Source organism: Gadus chalcogrammus, chromosome 13, assembly GCF_026213295.1.
Source record: "Gadus chalcogrammus isolate NIFS_2021 chromosome 13, NIFS_Gcha_1.0, whole genome shotgun sequence".
In the NCBI taxonomy this organism is placed as follows: domain Eukaryota; kingdom Metazoa; phylum Chordata; class Actinopteri; order Gadiformes; family Gadidae; genus Gadus; species Gadus chalcogrammus.
This window is the reverse complement of record NC_079424.1, coordinates 11,609,349-11,626,665: the sequence shown is the minus strand read 5'-3', so window position 1 is coordinate 11,626,665 and position 17,317 is coordinate 11,609,349. Positions and strand designations below refer to the sequence as shown.

At 40.5% G+C, this 17,317-nt stretch overlaps 2 protein-coding genes across 3 annotated transcripts in view; one reads left to right on the top strand and one right to left on the bottom strand.

Annotated features, from left to right (window-relative positions):
- The window catches only part of LOC130401552 (ataxin-7), a 25,363-nt gene extending 11,720 nt beyond the window's left edge, over positions 1 to 13,643 (bottom strand). The window contains exons 1-6 of one of the 2 annotated variants that reach the window (XM_056605370.1): positions 13,051 to 13,643; positions 12,109 to 12,138; positions 11,482 to 11,563; positions 7,338 to 7,556; positions 7,090 to 7,158; positions 346 to 450 (exon numbers count right to left, since the gene is read on the bottom strand). In XM_056605370.1, the coding sequence (XP_056461345.1) occupies positions 346 to 450; positions 7,090 to 7,158; positions 7,338 to 7,548 (385 nt within the window). In that variant the 5' untranslated portion in view covers positions 7,549 to 7,556; positions 11,482 to 11,563; positions 12,109 to 12,138; positions 13,051 to 13,643. Of the gene's footprint in view, positions 1 to 345; positions 451 to 7,089; positions 7,159 to 7,337; positions 7,557 to 11,481; positions 11,564 to 12,108; positions 12,848 to 13,050 lie in introns of those variants that run through there. The other variant, XM_056605371.1, reaches the window with a different exon arrangement.
- Positions 13,416 to 17,317, top strand: thoc7 (THO complex 7). Its single transcript, XM_056605375.1, has 8 exons — positions 13,416 to 13,516; positions 13,754 to 13,874; positions 13,986 to 14,113; positions 14,210 to 14,296; positions 16,010 to 16,067; positions 16,299 to 16,365; positions 16,453 to 16,522; positions 16,980 to 17,317. The coding sequence occupies exons 1-8, from the start codon at positions 13,486 to 13,488 to the stop codon at positions 17,039 to 17,041; spliced, it is 624 nt and encodes a 207-aa protein (XP_056461350.1). The 5' UTR covers positions 13,416 to 13,485; the 3' UTR covers positions 17,042 to 17,317.

Sequence of the window (17,317 nt, the reverse complement as noted above, 5' to 3'; positions counted from 1 at the left end):
TTCATTTAAGTTCCATGGGGTTCCGAATGGGTAGTTATACCCATAATGCCTTGCTTCCTAGCATGATATCTTGATGTACTTTCTATTTTAGAATGACTGGCCTTTCAAATTAACTTTTTATTTTGGTTTCCTTGAAGCCGATGGTATGACAATAGTGATTCTTGGGGACATCCCTAGAAGGTAATTCATACTGCGTGTGTATACAGATATCCTTTCAATCGTTTTCCATGGGAGCCAGCAGATTGATGAAAAGAGATTGTTGTTACGGGCTGTTAAATGGGCCATTCACTATGCCCTCCACTATGAAACGCCTTTAGAGTAAGAGAGGGAGAGCCGGAGACTTACCGTAATGTGCTTGGAAGGCCTGCGGCTTGACTACCTGACTGCAGTGGCTGCACATGACCAGGTAGAAGTCGTCCTGCGCGGGACACTGGCCAAATATGGGCATGTCTGTAGAAGTAGCAAAGATGGCAGAAGTCAGGATGAGGTAAATAAACTAGGGCAGCATTTATTCAGTGCCCTAGCAGGGAGCAAAACTTCATCCCTGTAAAGAGGTACTTACAATGTATTTTAAAATGCAACCGTATAGTTAGAGATTTTCAAAATAAATGACCCCAGACTGAAGTTTTAGTTTAACTCTTCAGTTGAATTTCTTTCCCTGCAGTGGTGACATTCAGAGAAGCATTGACAATAAACAATTGCAAATAATCGATCTAGATACAGCAACCAGAAGAACCAAGATATTATCTTACTTTTATGCAATAAGTTAAGATGCAATTTGGATAATTTTCAATGCCTGTTTATGAAAAAAAAACTGCTTTGCAATTACATAGTAAAATATTAAATTATATATATATATATATAAATGATGTTCTGCTTAGAACTCTTAGATGCAGTTTGATTCCTGGTTTGAACAATTAACATCTTCAAGCCCTATGAGCACCAAAAAAGAGAATAAAGAAAAGCGAAATGTTCATGTACCTTTGCACAAAAGTAATTGAACTAGTCTACAGAAACATCCAGACATACACATAGACAGGATGCAGTTCTAAATGCAGCACAGTCATCAAGAATGTAGGTGTATTTAATGCCAACTTAGACAGAATTTTCTAACAAAGCGCAAAATCCACACTTGGATGCTATTCTGAGAAAGAACCGTTTTAGATTAGTTGTTATGGAAAAAAGATAGTTACACACTGCATAAATGGCCCATTCCTGACCACATCGAAACTATATATGAATAATGAACTCAGCAGGCCCCACTACGGCAAATTAAATCAGTCCAAACAGGGTGCAGATAGATCATCTGTCTGAAATTCCTTTCTGAACAGCATAAATCTCATCGCAGTCCAGAGAACTGAATACCGCCAAATTAGGGAGGCTACCGTATTTTCCGGACTATAAGTCGCGGTTTTTTTGTAGTTTGGCTTGCCCTGCGACTTATATTTCGAAGCGACTTATATATCAAAATTGTGCGTACATAATCTTCGGCCGCAAGATGGCACCGTCATTTATTAGGCCTACAACTGAACGCTGCAAGCCTAGTGCACCACCGAATAAATTATATTCTCGTCGTCATCGTCCTCAATGTCCTCCGGTTCAACCAAAGCTACCCCAGCCTTAGCTGCAATGTTGTGCAACATAGCTGTCACCTGTCACACATATCACAGCGCATGACTTGGCCGGCGAAAACTGGAGCCCTCCGCTGGCAACTTCCACCTCCCGATCGTGCGCTCAGGGACCGCGGCGCATACGCGTCCGGTGGAATCCCGGTGTCACTGAATTCGGTATACTCTCAGAACTACGAGTGGGACCGACACACCTATATTGCTATTGCAATTTTATTCAGTCTCTCCAGACTTAACGTTCTTGTTTAAATGTTTAAAAATAAATGCGACTTATACACCGATGCGACGTATATATGTTTTTTTCCTCGTCATGGAGCATTTTTTGACTGATGCGACTAATACTCGGGAGCGACGTATAGTCCGGAAAATACGGTAATTGAGATATCGCCTGGGGCATGGCGAAGAGACGCGTGGAGGGCAGAATTGGAGTTGATCTCCAGTGCACACTCCATCGAGACCGTCAAGGGTCCTCTAGTCTCAGCCTCGCTACTGGTGGAGTCTAAAAGTGATGAGGGCCATTATGAAGCCACTTGAAGAAGGGCCTACCTGGCCGGTTTCCTCAGCCTGGAGGCCATTTGCCGTCTGATGTGGATGAATCAACAAGCCACTGCTTATCTAAGATTGCACATCAGTTGTCAAGTGTCTACTTCAACTGTCATGCAGTAAAAAGCCTTATTTTCACAGCTTTTGGGGATTGCCATGGGGAACGGCAACAGCAGTCTTGTTATGGAGAGGCTTGTGAACAATATAGAATTTAGGCGGGAAATTGCTTTGCCAACATGCATCTCTGAGGGCTTTGCTTTGCTGCAAAAGAGACCAAGTATGCAAAGATAGCTATCATTGCTCATGAACAGTGCCAATTTAAACAGCGCAGATGCCAAACTCGAGTTTGGAAGAACCTGCATACGTGTTTTATCTGTATCAACAATGCAGCGCCCAGTACAGTCTAGTCACTCCTGTCTTATTTCCGGACAGTTTGTGCAATATTCGTTATTTGTATTCTCAGTTTCAATAAGCTGCTCCCAGCAGGAATACATTAGAGTCCGAACAAGCAAATGCCTTTTTCTGCTGGCAGGATCAAACAGAACCCACTCTGAATCAGACGGTGTTCTCCATGAAGTGTTCCACTTGCTCGTCTGAAAAAAGAGAAGCTGCCTGGCTGGGTTGCTGTGCTACTCTGCATGCAGTTCACTGGCACCGACTGTACCGCCGAAATGGCCCGACTTGAAAAGTGGTAGAGCGACATTGTGTCAGCCTCATTCTGCCTCTCCTTTTTTTCAGTTCCCGTACACAAGGACAAGAAGATAAAAAATGGATGAAAGAGAAAGTCAGCAACTGAGGCGAGAAACGCGGTGAACATGATCGCAGTGAGAGACCGGCGCGAACGAGAGGCGAACAAGATAGAGGAATGCTTAAAAAGAGGTGAAGGTGGAAAAAGAAAAAAGCTGTGTCCAGACATACGCCCAGGCTTGAGTGAGACAAAGAGAACAGAGGAGCCATGAAACGGAAGGAGCGGGGAGGGCGACAGGCGTGTGTGAGCACTACACCAAATGAGGGAATGAGAGTCCAGTTAATTTCAGCGCCCTCCTCCATGGCAGTGATGAATGATCTAGGTGGAGGAGCAGTATCAGCTCAGGCTGGCTTTAAGCACCGCCGAGCCATCGAAACACACACAAACACACACACACATGCACAGACAGACACACAGCAATGCAGAGCCTGACCTGCAGCTGACATTCAATGCTACATTTCCCAGTTATCCCGATTTTCACTCCCTCCTACATAAAAAGAAACTGAAATGGGATCTCTGGGGTAACGTTCACCATGCACGTCAATATGATAATCTCCAGGGCGTGACGCGCGTGCGTGCGTGTGTGTGTGTGTGTCATGCTTGTGTTAAAACGCCATCACACCATGGGAGAAACATGGTGGTGAGTCACGGGAGAGAGGTGTAGTCATTCACTTGTACCCCCCCCCCCTCTCATTCACACAGATAAACACACAGAATGGAGGCCTAATATGCATCTCATGAGGAAAGCCATGGGGTTGGTAACATGACGAAACTGGATGACAACGGTCATACTGAGCAGGGAGAAGGGCATGGCCTTTTCTGAATTGTTCAATCATTTCTACCAGACTGGTTTCCCTTCAATTAGAATGCAAGTAACCAATGCTGTCCGTGCCCTGCTCCCCAAGCACTCTCCCCGACCTCGCAGGCCCATGATCCTGTCTATTTCTAAACAGCATAACCTAAGCACACAGACAATATCTATTTAGGTCAGCCTCCCCCGTAAAGCATCCAAATTGCTTTAGACTGTAATTCATTCATTTTTTATGAATTAATTTGCGGCCATTATATACAATAAGGCGCTTTATAAATTTTATCGTCTTCTCCAAAACGATCGCAAATTATATGGATAATAAGTCATTACACTAGTCAATAATGTATGATGTAAAATAATGTTGCCAAGGCCAATGAATTGCTAACTTAATTGTGCAATTGCCTCAGAAGGTACAGACCACATAGTGAGACAATGTTAATTGACTATTTTACATGTTGGACCAAGGCCCTTACAAATACACCACTAATTAACTCCTTCCATCCTGGATGGGTTGAGTATACGGCCGCCAAGTACTCAAGTGTAGGAACTAACGGAAAACCATACAGGGAAAACATTATTGGACAGACAAAAGCCTTATTGTGTTTCTCTAATGGTATACAATTGACGTATGCTGTATTACTGCAAAGCTCTAGTGCAAATAGTATGTTCAGCTCAAATTCTCAAATTGAACAGAAACAATTCCCATCAGACAGAACGACCATCAACGATTGTTTTGCAGATGGGCCAATTTATACTTAACATCAGGATAAATAGCCTGCAGGGCCAAGAGTGGCGAATTTCCACCTCAACTTCTCATCTGATAGAAGCTGCAAATTACATAGCTGCAAAAATTGATTATAACAATTATTTTATGAATTTTGAGTTTCAACAGCCTTAAACAGGACCACCGAAGTCGGCTTACAGGTTTGTTGTCCTAATGGGCCTAACTGAAGCTGTGTGATGTGAATGGCAAAGAACGTCAAACAATATGTGCATTTGCATACAGTTAACAGAACTTCAAGCCCACCCCATTCCATTTGCCACAAACTAACCCACACAGACTTATCCACTTCCATTTAATTGGGTTATCATTTGTGTCTGTTGTAGAGAGGCAAAGTGGATACGACCTGGATGTCGAGTAAAAAAATAAATAATAGAAGAGATGTTGCATCCTGACTCATGTCATTTTGAGAGCCTTAAGTTGCTACAGGTCTGGCCATCTGCATCATGATGCATACCTACAAAAGGTACACAACAGAGACTGTAAACAACGAACTGACCGTCGACTCATGACTGCAACTTTTATGATGAACTACGTTTTTAATGCCTTGTATGTTCAGTTGTTGACCAGAACATTATTTATTGGCCCAAACAACATTTTGTAACTAACTGAATACGATTTTATCTACAAACACAACTTGACAGAATCGCCAGAAACACATGCTATACACTAGACTTCTGGTGACAAACATCTAATAAATAAACATGACATAAGTGTGTTCTAGCCTGTGAATGCTTTTGCTGTCTCTAGTCTGCGACCATTAAATGATGTCGTGTTAAGATGCTTTAAACATGACTTTATATGTTACCCCTAATGCTTTAATGTGCACGATGAGTGAAAACGATGTGTATGTTGAAAGGTAGATATTGCATCAAGCCTCTGGTATACAATGTCGATTTATTTTGCAAGGTATCAACATGCATGCCAGGGCTCTTAACCCTGCCATCCACGTGGTTATTCCAGTGGTTGAGATTACGCGAGTCATTTCAGTGAGTATGGTAGTGTGATGCGCAAATATGTGCAGATGGATGTATAATAAGTTGAAGAACAATGTGCAAGGGATAAAGCCCAGATCAACATGCAATAAAAGGACAAGGGCGAGAAGACATCACGACAATCCACCTAGCTATCCAAACCCGGGACAATAAGGAGAGAACCTTAGAGGGATGTATTTGAGCAAGATATGTGCTACTGGAGTGAGAACCCCCGAGTGTCCCGTGAACCCCCCTATGCATCCCGTGAACCCCGATGCGTCCCATGAACATGTGCTACCCCAGCCTTGCTATTGCCAGACCAAGCTCAATCGTAGATTACACCATGGTATGGGGAGGCTGCTGTCGTTTTCTTCAGCACAAGAGGTGTGATCAACGGGCCTAGTTCAACTGACTCTGTACGCAATTGGCTGCTTGCCGTCGCTTCCCTGTCGTCATTGTGTAAAACCAGCCAATGGCGCGGCAGGGAGAAAAGCCAGCTTGGTGATTGGCTCCCGCAGAAGCGTATCGGAAGCAGAAAGAAATGTATCGCTCCCCTCCAGACCCTGCTGCAGTGCGAATTCAAATCGCCGGCAAAACGGGCTGGGGGTAGCCAGTCTGGTGACACCGTACAACAGAATTTGATGGATCAATGTTTAAAACATTATTGGGTAGGGTTTTAACACTGCCTTTGTTAGAACACATAAAATAAAAATGAAGCCCTTAAACAGTGTGAAACAGTGTCCGTATTCATAATCTTGGACCTGAGGTATCAATAATATTCAGACACTTTCATTTCTTGTAGAAATAGTGTATGACCTGTTGGCACATGTGCTTTGCAGTTGAGCGATGCTTGTTTAAGTTTGCCAGCGATTTGTCTTCATGCTAGAAGGGGGCTCTGCCACACCAACAGTTTAATGGAACTCTATTTTTAAGATACAGGTTACTAAATATATGTGTAGAAAGCATAAGAGGACAAGAATAGACAACCTATTTGTAAGTAGCCTAGCAGTGTGCTTAACCATTTCATACTATAAAAGTCTAATATTGTAGCTTGAGACATGAGAAAATTGCTTACATTTTGCCATTGTATAAGATAATATTATTGCGTCATTGATTAAAATAAAGTGTACCCTTGTGCAGTTTCCTTTATCACCAAAAGCATATAAGGCTTTTTCAGTCAAACTTGGCTAATGCTAATAACGTGCATTTCTGCACCGCATAATTATTTTCTTTTAGAGTTCTACAACACAGCAGAACTCCAAGAATCCCAATTGGCCTATTAATCACAAGGTTTCTAAATACTAAACAATGAAACAGCAATATGACAGTATGTCAGTCTTAAGTACACCTGGGCTATACTACTATATGACCAACACTAGATGGATCAAGTTGTGGATGACCCACATATGAAGTTATTTGAACCTATAAATCCTAACGTCTACAAAAGACAGGCTTGCATAGTCCTATTCGTTACTTTTTGTTCTGTGGTACGGTCGATGTAATCGGATCTTAAATGATATACGCGCATGTGAAATGTAACAATCTTTTGTGATGTGCAAAGCCTCAGAATCAAAACACACCTATGACCAAAAACAAACGCTTACCTTCTCTGCACAAGCGCATGGCTTCTCGGTTCCTCCCGAAGTCTTTTAAACTTTCCTCCGAATCTGCACCTGAATCAAGTCAATCCGATGCACACAAATAAATAGTTGCACTTGCTTGCTTGCTCATGCTGTTGCTACCAGTAGCGTTTCTTCATATTCCCCAAACTGCATGCAATCGGCCAAAAACACTGGCAGCCGTCATGTTAATATTTCGCCGATACGCCCATTCTGAACGGCCCGCGACTTACCGTCGTTGCCGTGAAGTTTGGAAGCATCGACCCAGTTGCTCCAAGGCTGTCCGAACATTATTTCTGGACTAGGCAGGGATCTCCGCTCCGCAACAGTCGCCATTGCTGTGGAGCTTTCTCCCCGCTGGATATGCTGCTGCTGTTGCTGCTTCAGCTGCCTGGCCACTCTGCGCTGTTCGCCCCTGACGTCATCATCGGCCCTTTCCGACATTCTTTCCGCTACAATGTAACAAAACAGGAGTCATCTTAACGTACATGGTCGCTTGTGAGAGAATTCCTATAGCCCCTGATGGACACCAGCGAGCGTGGCTTTGCGCATACATCGTATATTCCCGGTTAGGCAGCGTTTTGTTTTGGTCCCTTTCGCGTAGTACTTATGCTCGCTGAGCCCCTGTGGTTCGAACTCGGTTGTTTCCGTGTACATCTATACATCTTGAGGCAGACATGTATTGACGTAAAGTTGGCCGGCGAGCAATTCAAGTTCTCACTTCTCAAAGTTTAGATTGGGAAAGCTCTGAAAAACATGTTCAAATGAATAGGCTGCTAGTACGGTCTATCAATGAACAGCACATTGCCCGAGATATTAGTCGTTACTCGGTTGATGGCCCGTATATTATGGCAGGACGCCTAGGGGACAACCTGATTATGGGGGCCCTCAACCCGGTGGACCCCCTAACATGCACAGAAAATACACGAAATAAAAATTAATTATAACGTTAAAATTCCAACCTCGCTCAGAAACACAAAAGTATCTAGACACATTTATTTTATCAGCATTTCTCTTAAGCCTCCCATTTTTTGCTATGTGACATGGACATGAATTTACTGTTTAACATGATGGTGCTGGGTCAGTAGAACAGGAGAGGTACGAAGGGGGGGCATATATTTACGTTTAAGCCCTTTAATTTATTAATACCTGAAAACGCACTAACTGCATTCTAGAGACTGCATGAAATGGCTGAATGGAAGTTATTGCTAATAATTCAAAAGTATTATGCAATTATATAGATTATCTAATTTAATTGTATTCTTGCTTAAAAGGTGAAGTGTGTAGAATTAAGTGAAATCTTTCAGAACAGGTTTAGCAGAATGGTATAGCATAATATTTATCCTGCATTTTTCAATAATAATATAATAAGAAGTGTATAATCCCATGAAAATAAGAACCGTTATCCTGGAAAGGGCCCTTTACATATTGATATTAACGTCTCCTCTTACGATGCCCGCCATGTTGCACGGCCATGTTTCTACAGTAGCCAAGAATTGACGGCTCTGCAACCTCACCACCTTTTACAGACACAGTACTGCCATGGATAATGTTTGCATCATATATATCAAATAATTAGCAATACGATAGTTCTCTGTATTACCTTGACCTTACCAGTTACATTTGGTTTTTTAATTACATTTTGATTAATTTGAGAATATTGCTGCAGTATTGTTTTGTTTGATTAACACGTCTACTTTTATACATAGTTTTGCTCCCCTTATCCTCGTTTATTTTCATTAAATATTTCTTCCAAGCTGAGGTCCATTTATTGACACACTTAATGCAGCTTCTGTAACACAGTTAAAACCTTGTTGTCCCAGCTCCAAATGGTGTAGTATGTAAAGTAATAATAGGCCTCCTGTAGTCCCAATTTCCACCACTAGAGGGAGAGCTATATGTTTGGCGATTTAGCTGGGTAGTGATGAAGTACAATTTTTTTCAGTAAGGGGGGGGGGGGCATCAAGATATCACCTACGGCCAAACATACCTATGGCAATACTCTGATATAATAGAGAATCATGTTTAAAGCGTCTTCATTTAGTAGTTTGAAACTTGTATGACCCTCAAATGGTATTTGAAGAAATTATCAGTCATCACATTGCAAGTGAAAATGTGAGGTTGAAGATCCAATATCGACGTCTGGTCCTGCATCATTCAAACAAAGTAAGATAGCCATGAGTAGCTGCGTTCAGTCGTGGGATCTCCTCCGATTACTAGACTAGGCACCACTTTCAGTTTCTAGATGAGCGGAATTCTGTGTAGGTTTCTCTTCCGGGAAATAAATACATAAATTAAAACAATTAAAGAGACAGTGCCCTCTGGTACCTTGCCAAAGCACTGCATGTGGGAGATATTGTCAGAATTAGGCAAAACTAATGACGATCAGGCTTCATGCTGACATTACACAGAAACTACCCTTAAATCATTAATTGTGGATACAAACATTAGTTGTAATTTTTTAAAGATGAATACAAATTATTATTGTCTATTAGAATATAATAACAATCCAAATAATTATATTATCACCAGTATATGTATAATTGTCCTGTTGTAGCATCGGGGACTGTCGTCATGGGAACACATACATTGCATCTTGGATCGGCTAGGGAACTGGCCAATTCTCTATTGAGAAGAGAATTAATCAGCCCCCTTGTGTTGGTTCTAAATCTTAAATTGTGGTCAATTATTAATTATTTGTCTGTGTTGACAGGTAGTTCTCCATATGGGGAGGATTAGCCCCGTATGTGCCCCCTGCGCCCTGTCTGAACCATGTAACAAACGGCGCTACAATTACGATATTGATTATAGCGCTGGACCCACAGCCCAAATGCAATATCGCCATATAAATTCACTGTAAATTATTAAATGATCAGTTAAATCACCATGTAGGATAAAATAGTTATTGTGTGTGAACTGGAACAGTTTGCTTGGTCTTCTCTTCTATAATTTGCTGTGTCCTGTAATGAACTAAATTATTTTTTGATTGAATATTTATGATTTCAAAGGTCTTCACACATGTCAGATGCAGACTCTCACATGTTTAGCCTTCCTCAATCCCTCTGTGGTTTAATGTGATAACCTCTGAGAGGTGAGACATCGTACCTAGAAGACCTTGTGTTACCTAACCATCACTTAGTGGCCGCACTTTGCTTCCAGAGAAGGCCTCTCATTTCTTTAAGCTTGCAATAGCATCAAAACTATACTTAAAACCACAGCATTGCTTTTCAGCTCTTCATTATTTGGGAGTGATGCTAATTGTCTCCGTTCATTTGAACAGTCAACTTAGTGGCAGCTTTTTTACTGCAGCTAACTGATAAATGGCTAGATTGCACCCACTATGATACACCTTGTTGTACCTCACCATGCATCACCTCTGCCTGTCACTTTTGGGCTGTGTCGTGTGCATGAGTTGACCTTCCTTGCCATCTCAGGCTGACACCTATTGTCCTTGACTGTGGCCTAAGAACATTGAAAACACTTATATGGAGAGCAAAGACACAACACTAGGGTACAGAGCCCCCTCGAGAAAAGGGTAGAAAAATACATCATTTGTCATCCATCACATTTCACTACACTGGGATTATAGCATGCCAGAGGTGGTTTTCAAAACACATTCCAAGGAAGCGGGTCCAGGTTAACACATGCACCACAACATGAAAACAATGCTCTGATCAATTCAACTGAAATTTTGAGAGAAAGTAAAAGTATGAACACTTCTACTCACTTCCCCATCACCACGTAAACACCAGTAAGTATATTCAAGACATGTAAAGGGAATATTGTATCCTCTGTAATGGATGGAACTGCACTATATTAAAGTTGAAGGCGTGAATAACCCAGCATGTGTTGATACTCAGATTCCATCATTGATTTTAAATCTGTGCATCTTCATGCCACAATGTTAAAACATCCATGTGTCTGGTTGATGTGTCAAAAGTGGGGAAAAATTAATTGCATATTTGAGAAAAAGCTCAATGGTATGCTACACATTATACATTGCTAGTTAATATGAGCCAATGAGTGTGCCAACATCAGTATAAATAGATACAATTAGAGAAGTAGACTGCCAGCTCCACTGACTCTTTAGGACTTTAGCTTGATTTTGAATTATTTTCATGATAAGACTTCTAAAATCTTTTTTTCAGCATTGTGTTTTTCATAGTATCCATATCCTTCAGAATCGATCTATTTTTCTATTAAGCTGACACTATCCACTGAGGTCAAAACATACAAAGAAATATTATATAGTAACAAAAGTATAATATATTACAATATTACTTAATTTACCTATATATTTAGCTAATTGTAGGATTACAACATTTCATATAAGGTTCAGTTTCATATAGTTGGCTTTGGTTGAAAATAAATGCTTACCGTGTCAAACGTGAAAAAGTTTCTGTCTTAATTGAACTAGTGGATCGTCATCAGTTTTGGTGATGGTTGCCTTCCACAAGGACTGAAAAGGAAATAAAATATATAAAAAAATTAAAAAAGTGTCTGGCAGGAAGATAATGTATAACTTCTGTATCTTGATGAGCTGCTTCTCTGCTCACTACTTAAGAAGTTACTTGCCACTGCAGAGTAATGCAATACATTTTCCCCTTGATTTGACCATTTCTTAGCCTCAAACTAAGCAGTTGATGAGATCAGAAATTTAACCAGCATTACATGTAGGCCTATGCGTTATTCAATACACAAGTTCTCGTTTGGTTTTTTAGGGTACAGGTTCCCAGTGAGTAAAGGTTCCCAATGATTCATATTTTCTGTAATACTATCTTTTATATGCCTGGTATAGATATACTATCTTCGCAGTAAAATGGAAAACACAGGAATGTCCACTATGAATGTAATTTACCAAATCAATGTTCATTTAGATATCCAAGCTCACTTGCAAATCTCGATTTACTTAACACTTAGCAACATTTATGTGAAAATCTTAATCTCAATCACAGCTTTCAAATATTTCAAACAATCAACAATAACAACAAACGGAATACTTACAAAACTCTGGGCTTAGTCCTGAGTCAATGCCTTTGCCAGATAGGCCGAATACCCATAAAAAAGAAATGCATACATGTTAATATTAAGTAGATTGAAACTTGACTAAAACTCTACACATACATACATACATACATACATACATACATACATACATACATACATACATACATACATACATACATACATACATACATACAGATTTTCTCACCGCTGCTAGACAAATAAATGTAATTCAAGCGATTCCTTCTATTAGACACAGGAATAAGCATACTCAAAGGAATGTTCTATTAATTAAGACTGGTGCATAGAGTTTAAAGTTCACTTCAAACTCTGAGTACACAATCACTCCAAAATATATTTTAGTGTCACCAATACATGTAGCATAATCATCCAATTTCGCTAGTCAATGTTGCTGTCATACATTGTTGTAATTTACAATATCTACATCTGTTAGTAAGCCAACTACCACTAATGAAGAGTAAGTCAACTTCACCACAAGCACTTTGAAACCATATACAAAGCTTGACAGAAACAACAAACATGAACTATTCAGCTGTTGTTAACCTACCATCCACAGTAAAAGTTTCATTGCCATAACTGTCGCCACCCATACACCACGACGTTGTGAGGAAAACAGTAGACCGAGTCGAAATGTAGATCGATTGATGCAATTTGAAATCACTGATAGCCCACATTTACATAAACACAGTGACATGAATCAAGGCTCCTTCTAGTCTGGCCAAAAAAATTAAAAAAAAAAAAAAAAAAAGAAACATTATCAGGTCTCCTACAAGTACTCCTTGAGAGGAGTGGCTAAATTAGCTCGCTAGCTCAAGCTTGTGGCCAGCCATGACTAGCCTTAGCAATAAAGCTGGCAAAAGCTTGGCAACACAGCAGAAGTCATTGCTAAGCGTCTTCGACTAACAACCACTTTAGTCTTACCGAGGCTATACACACTGTATATGCAAGCGTTGCTTCGGACTGACGCAAATCAGCTGGATGTATGAAGTAAAGAAGAAGGAAGATCGTGAAAAAGAGCGAATGCAGTGTTCACTGCTGGCTGTGGAGGTCTTCACCAGGTGCTTCCATGTCTGTTTACCAGACTGCATTCTGGGGGACGAACGTCACCGTTCGACTACAACGCATGTTATCAATAACTGCTGACACATACACAACCTGACCTCTAATTATAAAAGTAAAAGTAAAATAATTTAATTAATCCCAATAACTGTACATTAATATCCAAAAAGCAGATAATCAGAAGCACCCTCTATGCTGTCAGGTTAAAAAGAAACACGTTTCCGACCGGCCAATCGCTACTGTCCCTTTTAGAGGTGGAGCGCATTGTTCGTTTCCGGTTTAATAAAGTTTGATTTGATGCGAGTAGACATGGGTGCTGTAACAGACGGTAAGCCTCCGCTGTTTTTTACTTATTTATTTTCTAACCACGCATTCCAAATAAATGTTTTGCTCACCCGACAGTATGTTGTTCGAAAATTAAGTTATAGTACAGGGCAGTAATGATAGTGCAAAAACATATAGATATACCATTCATAAATAAGCGTTGGTTGGGGGGCTAAAAGGCTAGCTTGCAACATCACAAGGGCTTTGCATCGTGCTGAACCCTTTTTTTCCTTAACCTTAGATGAAGTGATTCGGAAACGTCTTCTTATTGATGGGGACGGGGCCGGGGATGATCGGCGTATCAATGTACTCCTGAAGAGTTTTACTAAATGGTGCAACTCCCCTGCTACACCGGAGGAGGGGTAAGAAAGTGATTGGATGTTTCAATGGAGTTGTTCACAACAATGATAGACGTTATGATTATGAACCTAAGATTCACTCGGACTTACGAATCGTTGTCTTCCCCCTTGCAGGTTTACACAGCACCAGAGGATGCATGGAACATTGGCACAGTGTGAATTCTCAATGCTAAAAACATTGATGGTTTATGACATGAACATTCGGGAGATGGAGAATTATGAGAAGATATACTCCAACATAGGTATGCAGATTAACCAACCCCTTTTGACTTGAAAATTGTGACAATGCAATGTTTTCGAAAATAAATGTTTTTCCCATCTTCACTTTCACAATGTAGAAGAAAACATAACATCTGCCCACGAGAAGATATCCGAATGCAAAAAGGAGATTCAGCGGGCAAAGAGAATACGTAAAAATCGACAAGGTATGTTATATTCTGCCCCTTTTCCACTTCAGTATCCATTCAAGCATGGGCGTCAGTTTGGTTTTGAAATATGCTGGGGACAGAGACGCATTCGGTAGTGCATTTTCAGAAGTACTGGCACATTTTTTTCTTTCTTTAGTTCAGGTAATGAAAGGTTCTGAAAGACGGCATACTCATGTAGCTAATTACTAAGGAATAACATTTATACACAATCTGTCTGGCACGTTTAATGAAGAAAAGAAAAAAACGTTTCCAAAACAAAGCATCAGACATTATGACCCACTATGTTTCTCGCTTAATCCATGTATCCAATGTTGACAACGTGAAATAACATGGCTAAGCTACCAACATAAACAAGAGGAGCTAGGAAAGGAAATTATCTGCGTGTTTAGTTCAGAAGGGGCAAACATGTGGCTACGCACAGCACTACAAAAGTTGTCAAAGATTGAAAAAGAAAAAAATGTTTGTTGCGCAGCTGAATGCTGTATCACATCATGAGCTGGCTGTTCTCAATTCACAACACGTATTCCATCCAATCTAGCCTACATTAGGCATTCTGACCAAAACTCATGCACTCCCCACCACAATTGTTCCAGAATTCAAGCAAAGCAAGAATGACCAAAAGTCACCTTGTGTCAGCAAGAGACTGACTCCACCGACTGTCAATTGCAAGTTAAAACAGCCGACCACTTGAGTGCAAAAAACACAAAGACCTCGCCACAGCACCAGCAAATCTTAAGCAATATATATCGCGTCTTACCTTTTATTTAATTTATTTATGTGGCAGTGGTCTCCAGATGCATCCCGTGGTGTAGCCTACCACATCCATTTAGTTCAACAGGTTATCGTTCTGATACTGTCCATTGTACTAGCGACCTGCTCTGGTGCTTTTTACTTATGTATTCAGGCTAAAATAACTTGATTGTCTGATGCCTCATCATTGCATCCCAGCCAAAGAGTATTGGTATTATTAGTATTGGCTACTTGCCAAAACGAAAAAATAACTTCACACAGTTTGTCTTTTTACAATGTATTTGTAGCGTTGATCAGCAGAGAAATAGTTCGCCAAAGTCGTTGATGTCGCTTAGCAACCAAATACGCTGGGGTTGATAAGTTACCGGACCTCTTACGGAGTGCTACAGATGACGTGAATCAGAGGCAAGAAAATCCACTTTCCTTGACAGCGGTCAAATATACTGGACGTGAGCATTCCACGGCATTGAGAAGAGCCGTGTAATAAACAAAAATAATTGACAGCTGAACGTTGGGAAGGCCCATGCAAGTAAATGGATCAATCTACAGCATTGAGAAGGGCTGTGTAATAATCATAGTAATTCAACTCAAAGTTCTTTTTTGGGTACAATATTAATCTTGAGAAACTGGTGGGGACGCGTCCCCAGCGGAATTGACGCCTATGCATCCAAGGAATAGTAAATGGTTATTATTACATTATTATCTTTGTTCCTTAAATAGTGTGACTTGATTGAAATAATTCTTGTCTATCATAAACAGACATTAGTTCAAGTAAGTATGTTTTCTAACAATGCCATGCTGGACAGCAGCTCCCCAGCAGGGGAGGACATTATGTACAATATGAGTGCACACTGTGGATTCTGCGCTGCTTAAGTAAATACTTACTTAATTACTGAGCCGTTGTTATATCAATACTGCATTGTATGCTGTCGAACTCATTCTATGTTTATTTTTTTGCAGAGTATGATGCTCTGGCCAAAGTTATCCAGCAACACCCAGATCGACATGAGACACTAAAGTGAGTTGATCGTGTGTGTGTGTGTGTGGGGGGGGGGGGGGTAATCGGTGTGTGTGTGGTGTGTGTGTGTGTGTGTGTGTGTTGTGTGTGTGTGTGTGTGTGTGTGTGTGTGTGTGTGGTGTGTGTGTGTGTGTGTGGTGTGTGTGTGTGTGTGGTGTGTGTGTGTGTGTGTACTTTCATTGCGCGTGCGTGCGCAATGAAAGTGACACTACATATCTTTCTGCTCTTCAGGCAGTTGGAGGCACTCGACAAAGAACTTCAACAGCTGTCTGACATAAAGGAAAATGTGGATGCAAAGGTAAAGTGTGGAATCAATTTCATATATTTAATTTATGAACAGAAATCTAATTGTACATATATTGAGGTGTGATGTATCCCCAATTAGCTCGAACTGAGGAAGAAGCAGTTTCATGTTCTTCTCAGCACCATCCAGGAACTACAGCAGACACTTGATAGTAAGTGGAACAACAAAGAGGTTACTATACGGGCTACTAGGGGTGGGAAAAATCATTGATTCTTCGATGCATCGCGATTCTCGCTAGAACGATTCTGTCTCGATGCAGATAAATGAATAACCGGAATTAAAAAATATATATATATACATATATTATTATTTATTTTTGCCTGCTGCAACATTCTGTTCGCCAGAGAGGGATCATTTTTGTAATTTTTAAATTATTGAATTTATCTTCAGTGTGTATTGGCCAATCTGATTTGTCTTGACACGATTGCAATTCAGCCTACGCATAGCATGCGCGCAAACTCACAGCCAGACACAAGAACTCCTAATTCAAGAGCAGCTTTTCCATTAATGACATAGAAAAGAAAGGTGTTATGACACCAACGTCAATCAACGTAATCAATGCAAGCTGCATTGATTATTGCAAGAATTGCCCTGTCATTTTCCCTTAGATGACGATAAGTTGGAGACTGATGGAAACAGCCAGGAGAGCCCCATGGAGAACGGAGAATGATTTAGTTTCTCTGAATTTGTATAACTTGTTTTGTTATTACGTGAATCTTTTTGTATATTTGATTAAAGCTACCAATTGACAAGGTTATAGTCATTCATATTTTTGTAACCTCATCTACAGCATACATTTTTACAACTGTTTTACCTACGAATAGTACAAAAAATGTGTACAAGAGGTACCAAACAAAGAATAAGTTAGAAATAAAATTTGCTGGAGACCTGGATAATAAAAGGTCAACAAGATGTCATGACTGATATCTTTGCAAAGTAGTGAAAC

Bases quoted from the DNA above. Each gene is read 5' to 3' on its own strand.
- thoc7 (XM_056605375.1), top strand. From the start codon at position 13,486: ATGCGAGTAGACATGGGTGCTGTAACAGACG. The intron at 14,114-14,209 runs GTATGCAGATTA...TTCACAATGTAG, and splicing joins GAAGATATACTCCAACATAG to AAGAAAACATAACATCTGCC. The intron at 16,523-16,979 runs GTAAGTGGAACA...ATTTTCCCTTAG, and splicing joins ACTACAGCAGACACTTGATA to ATGACGATAAGTTGGAGACT.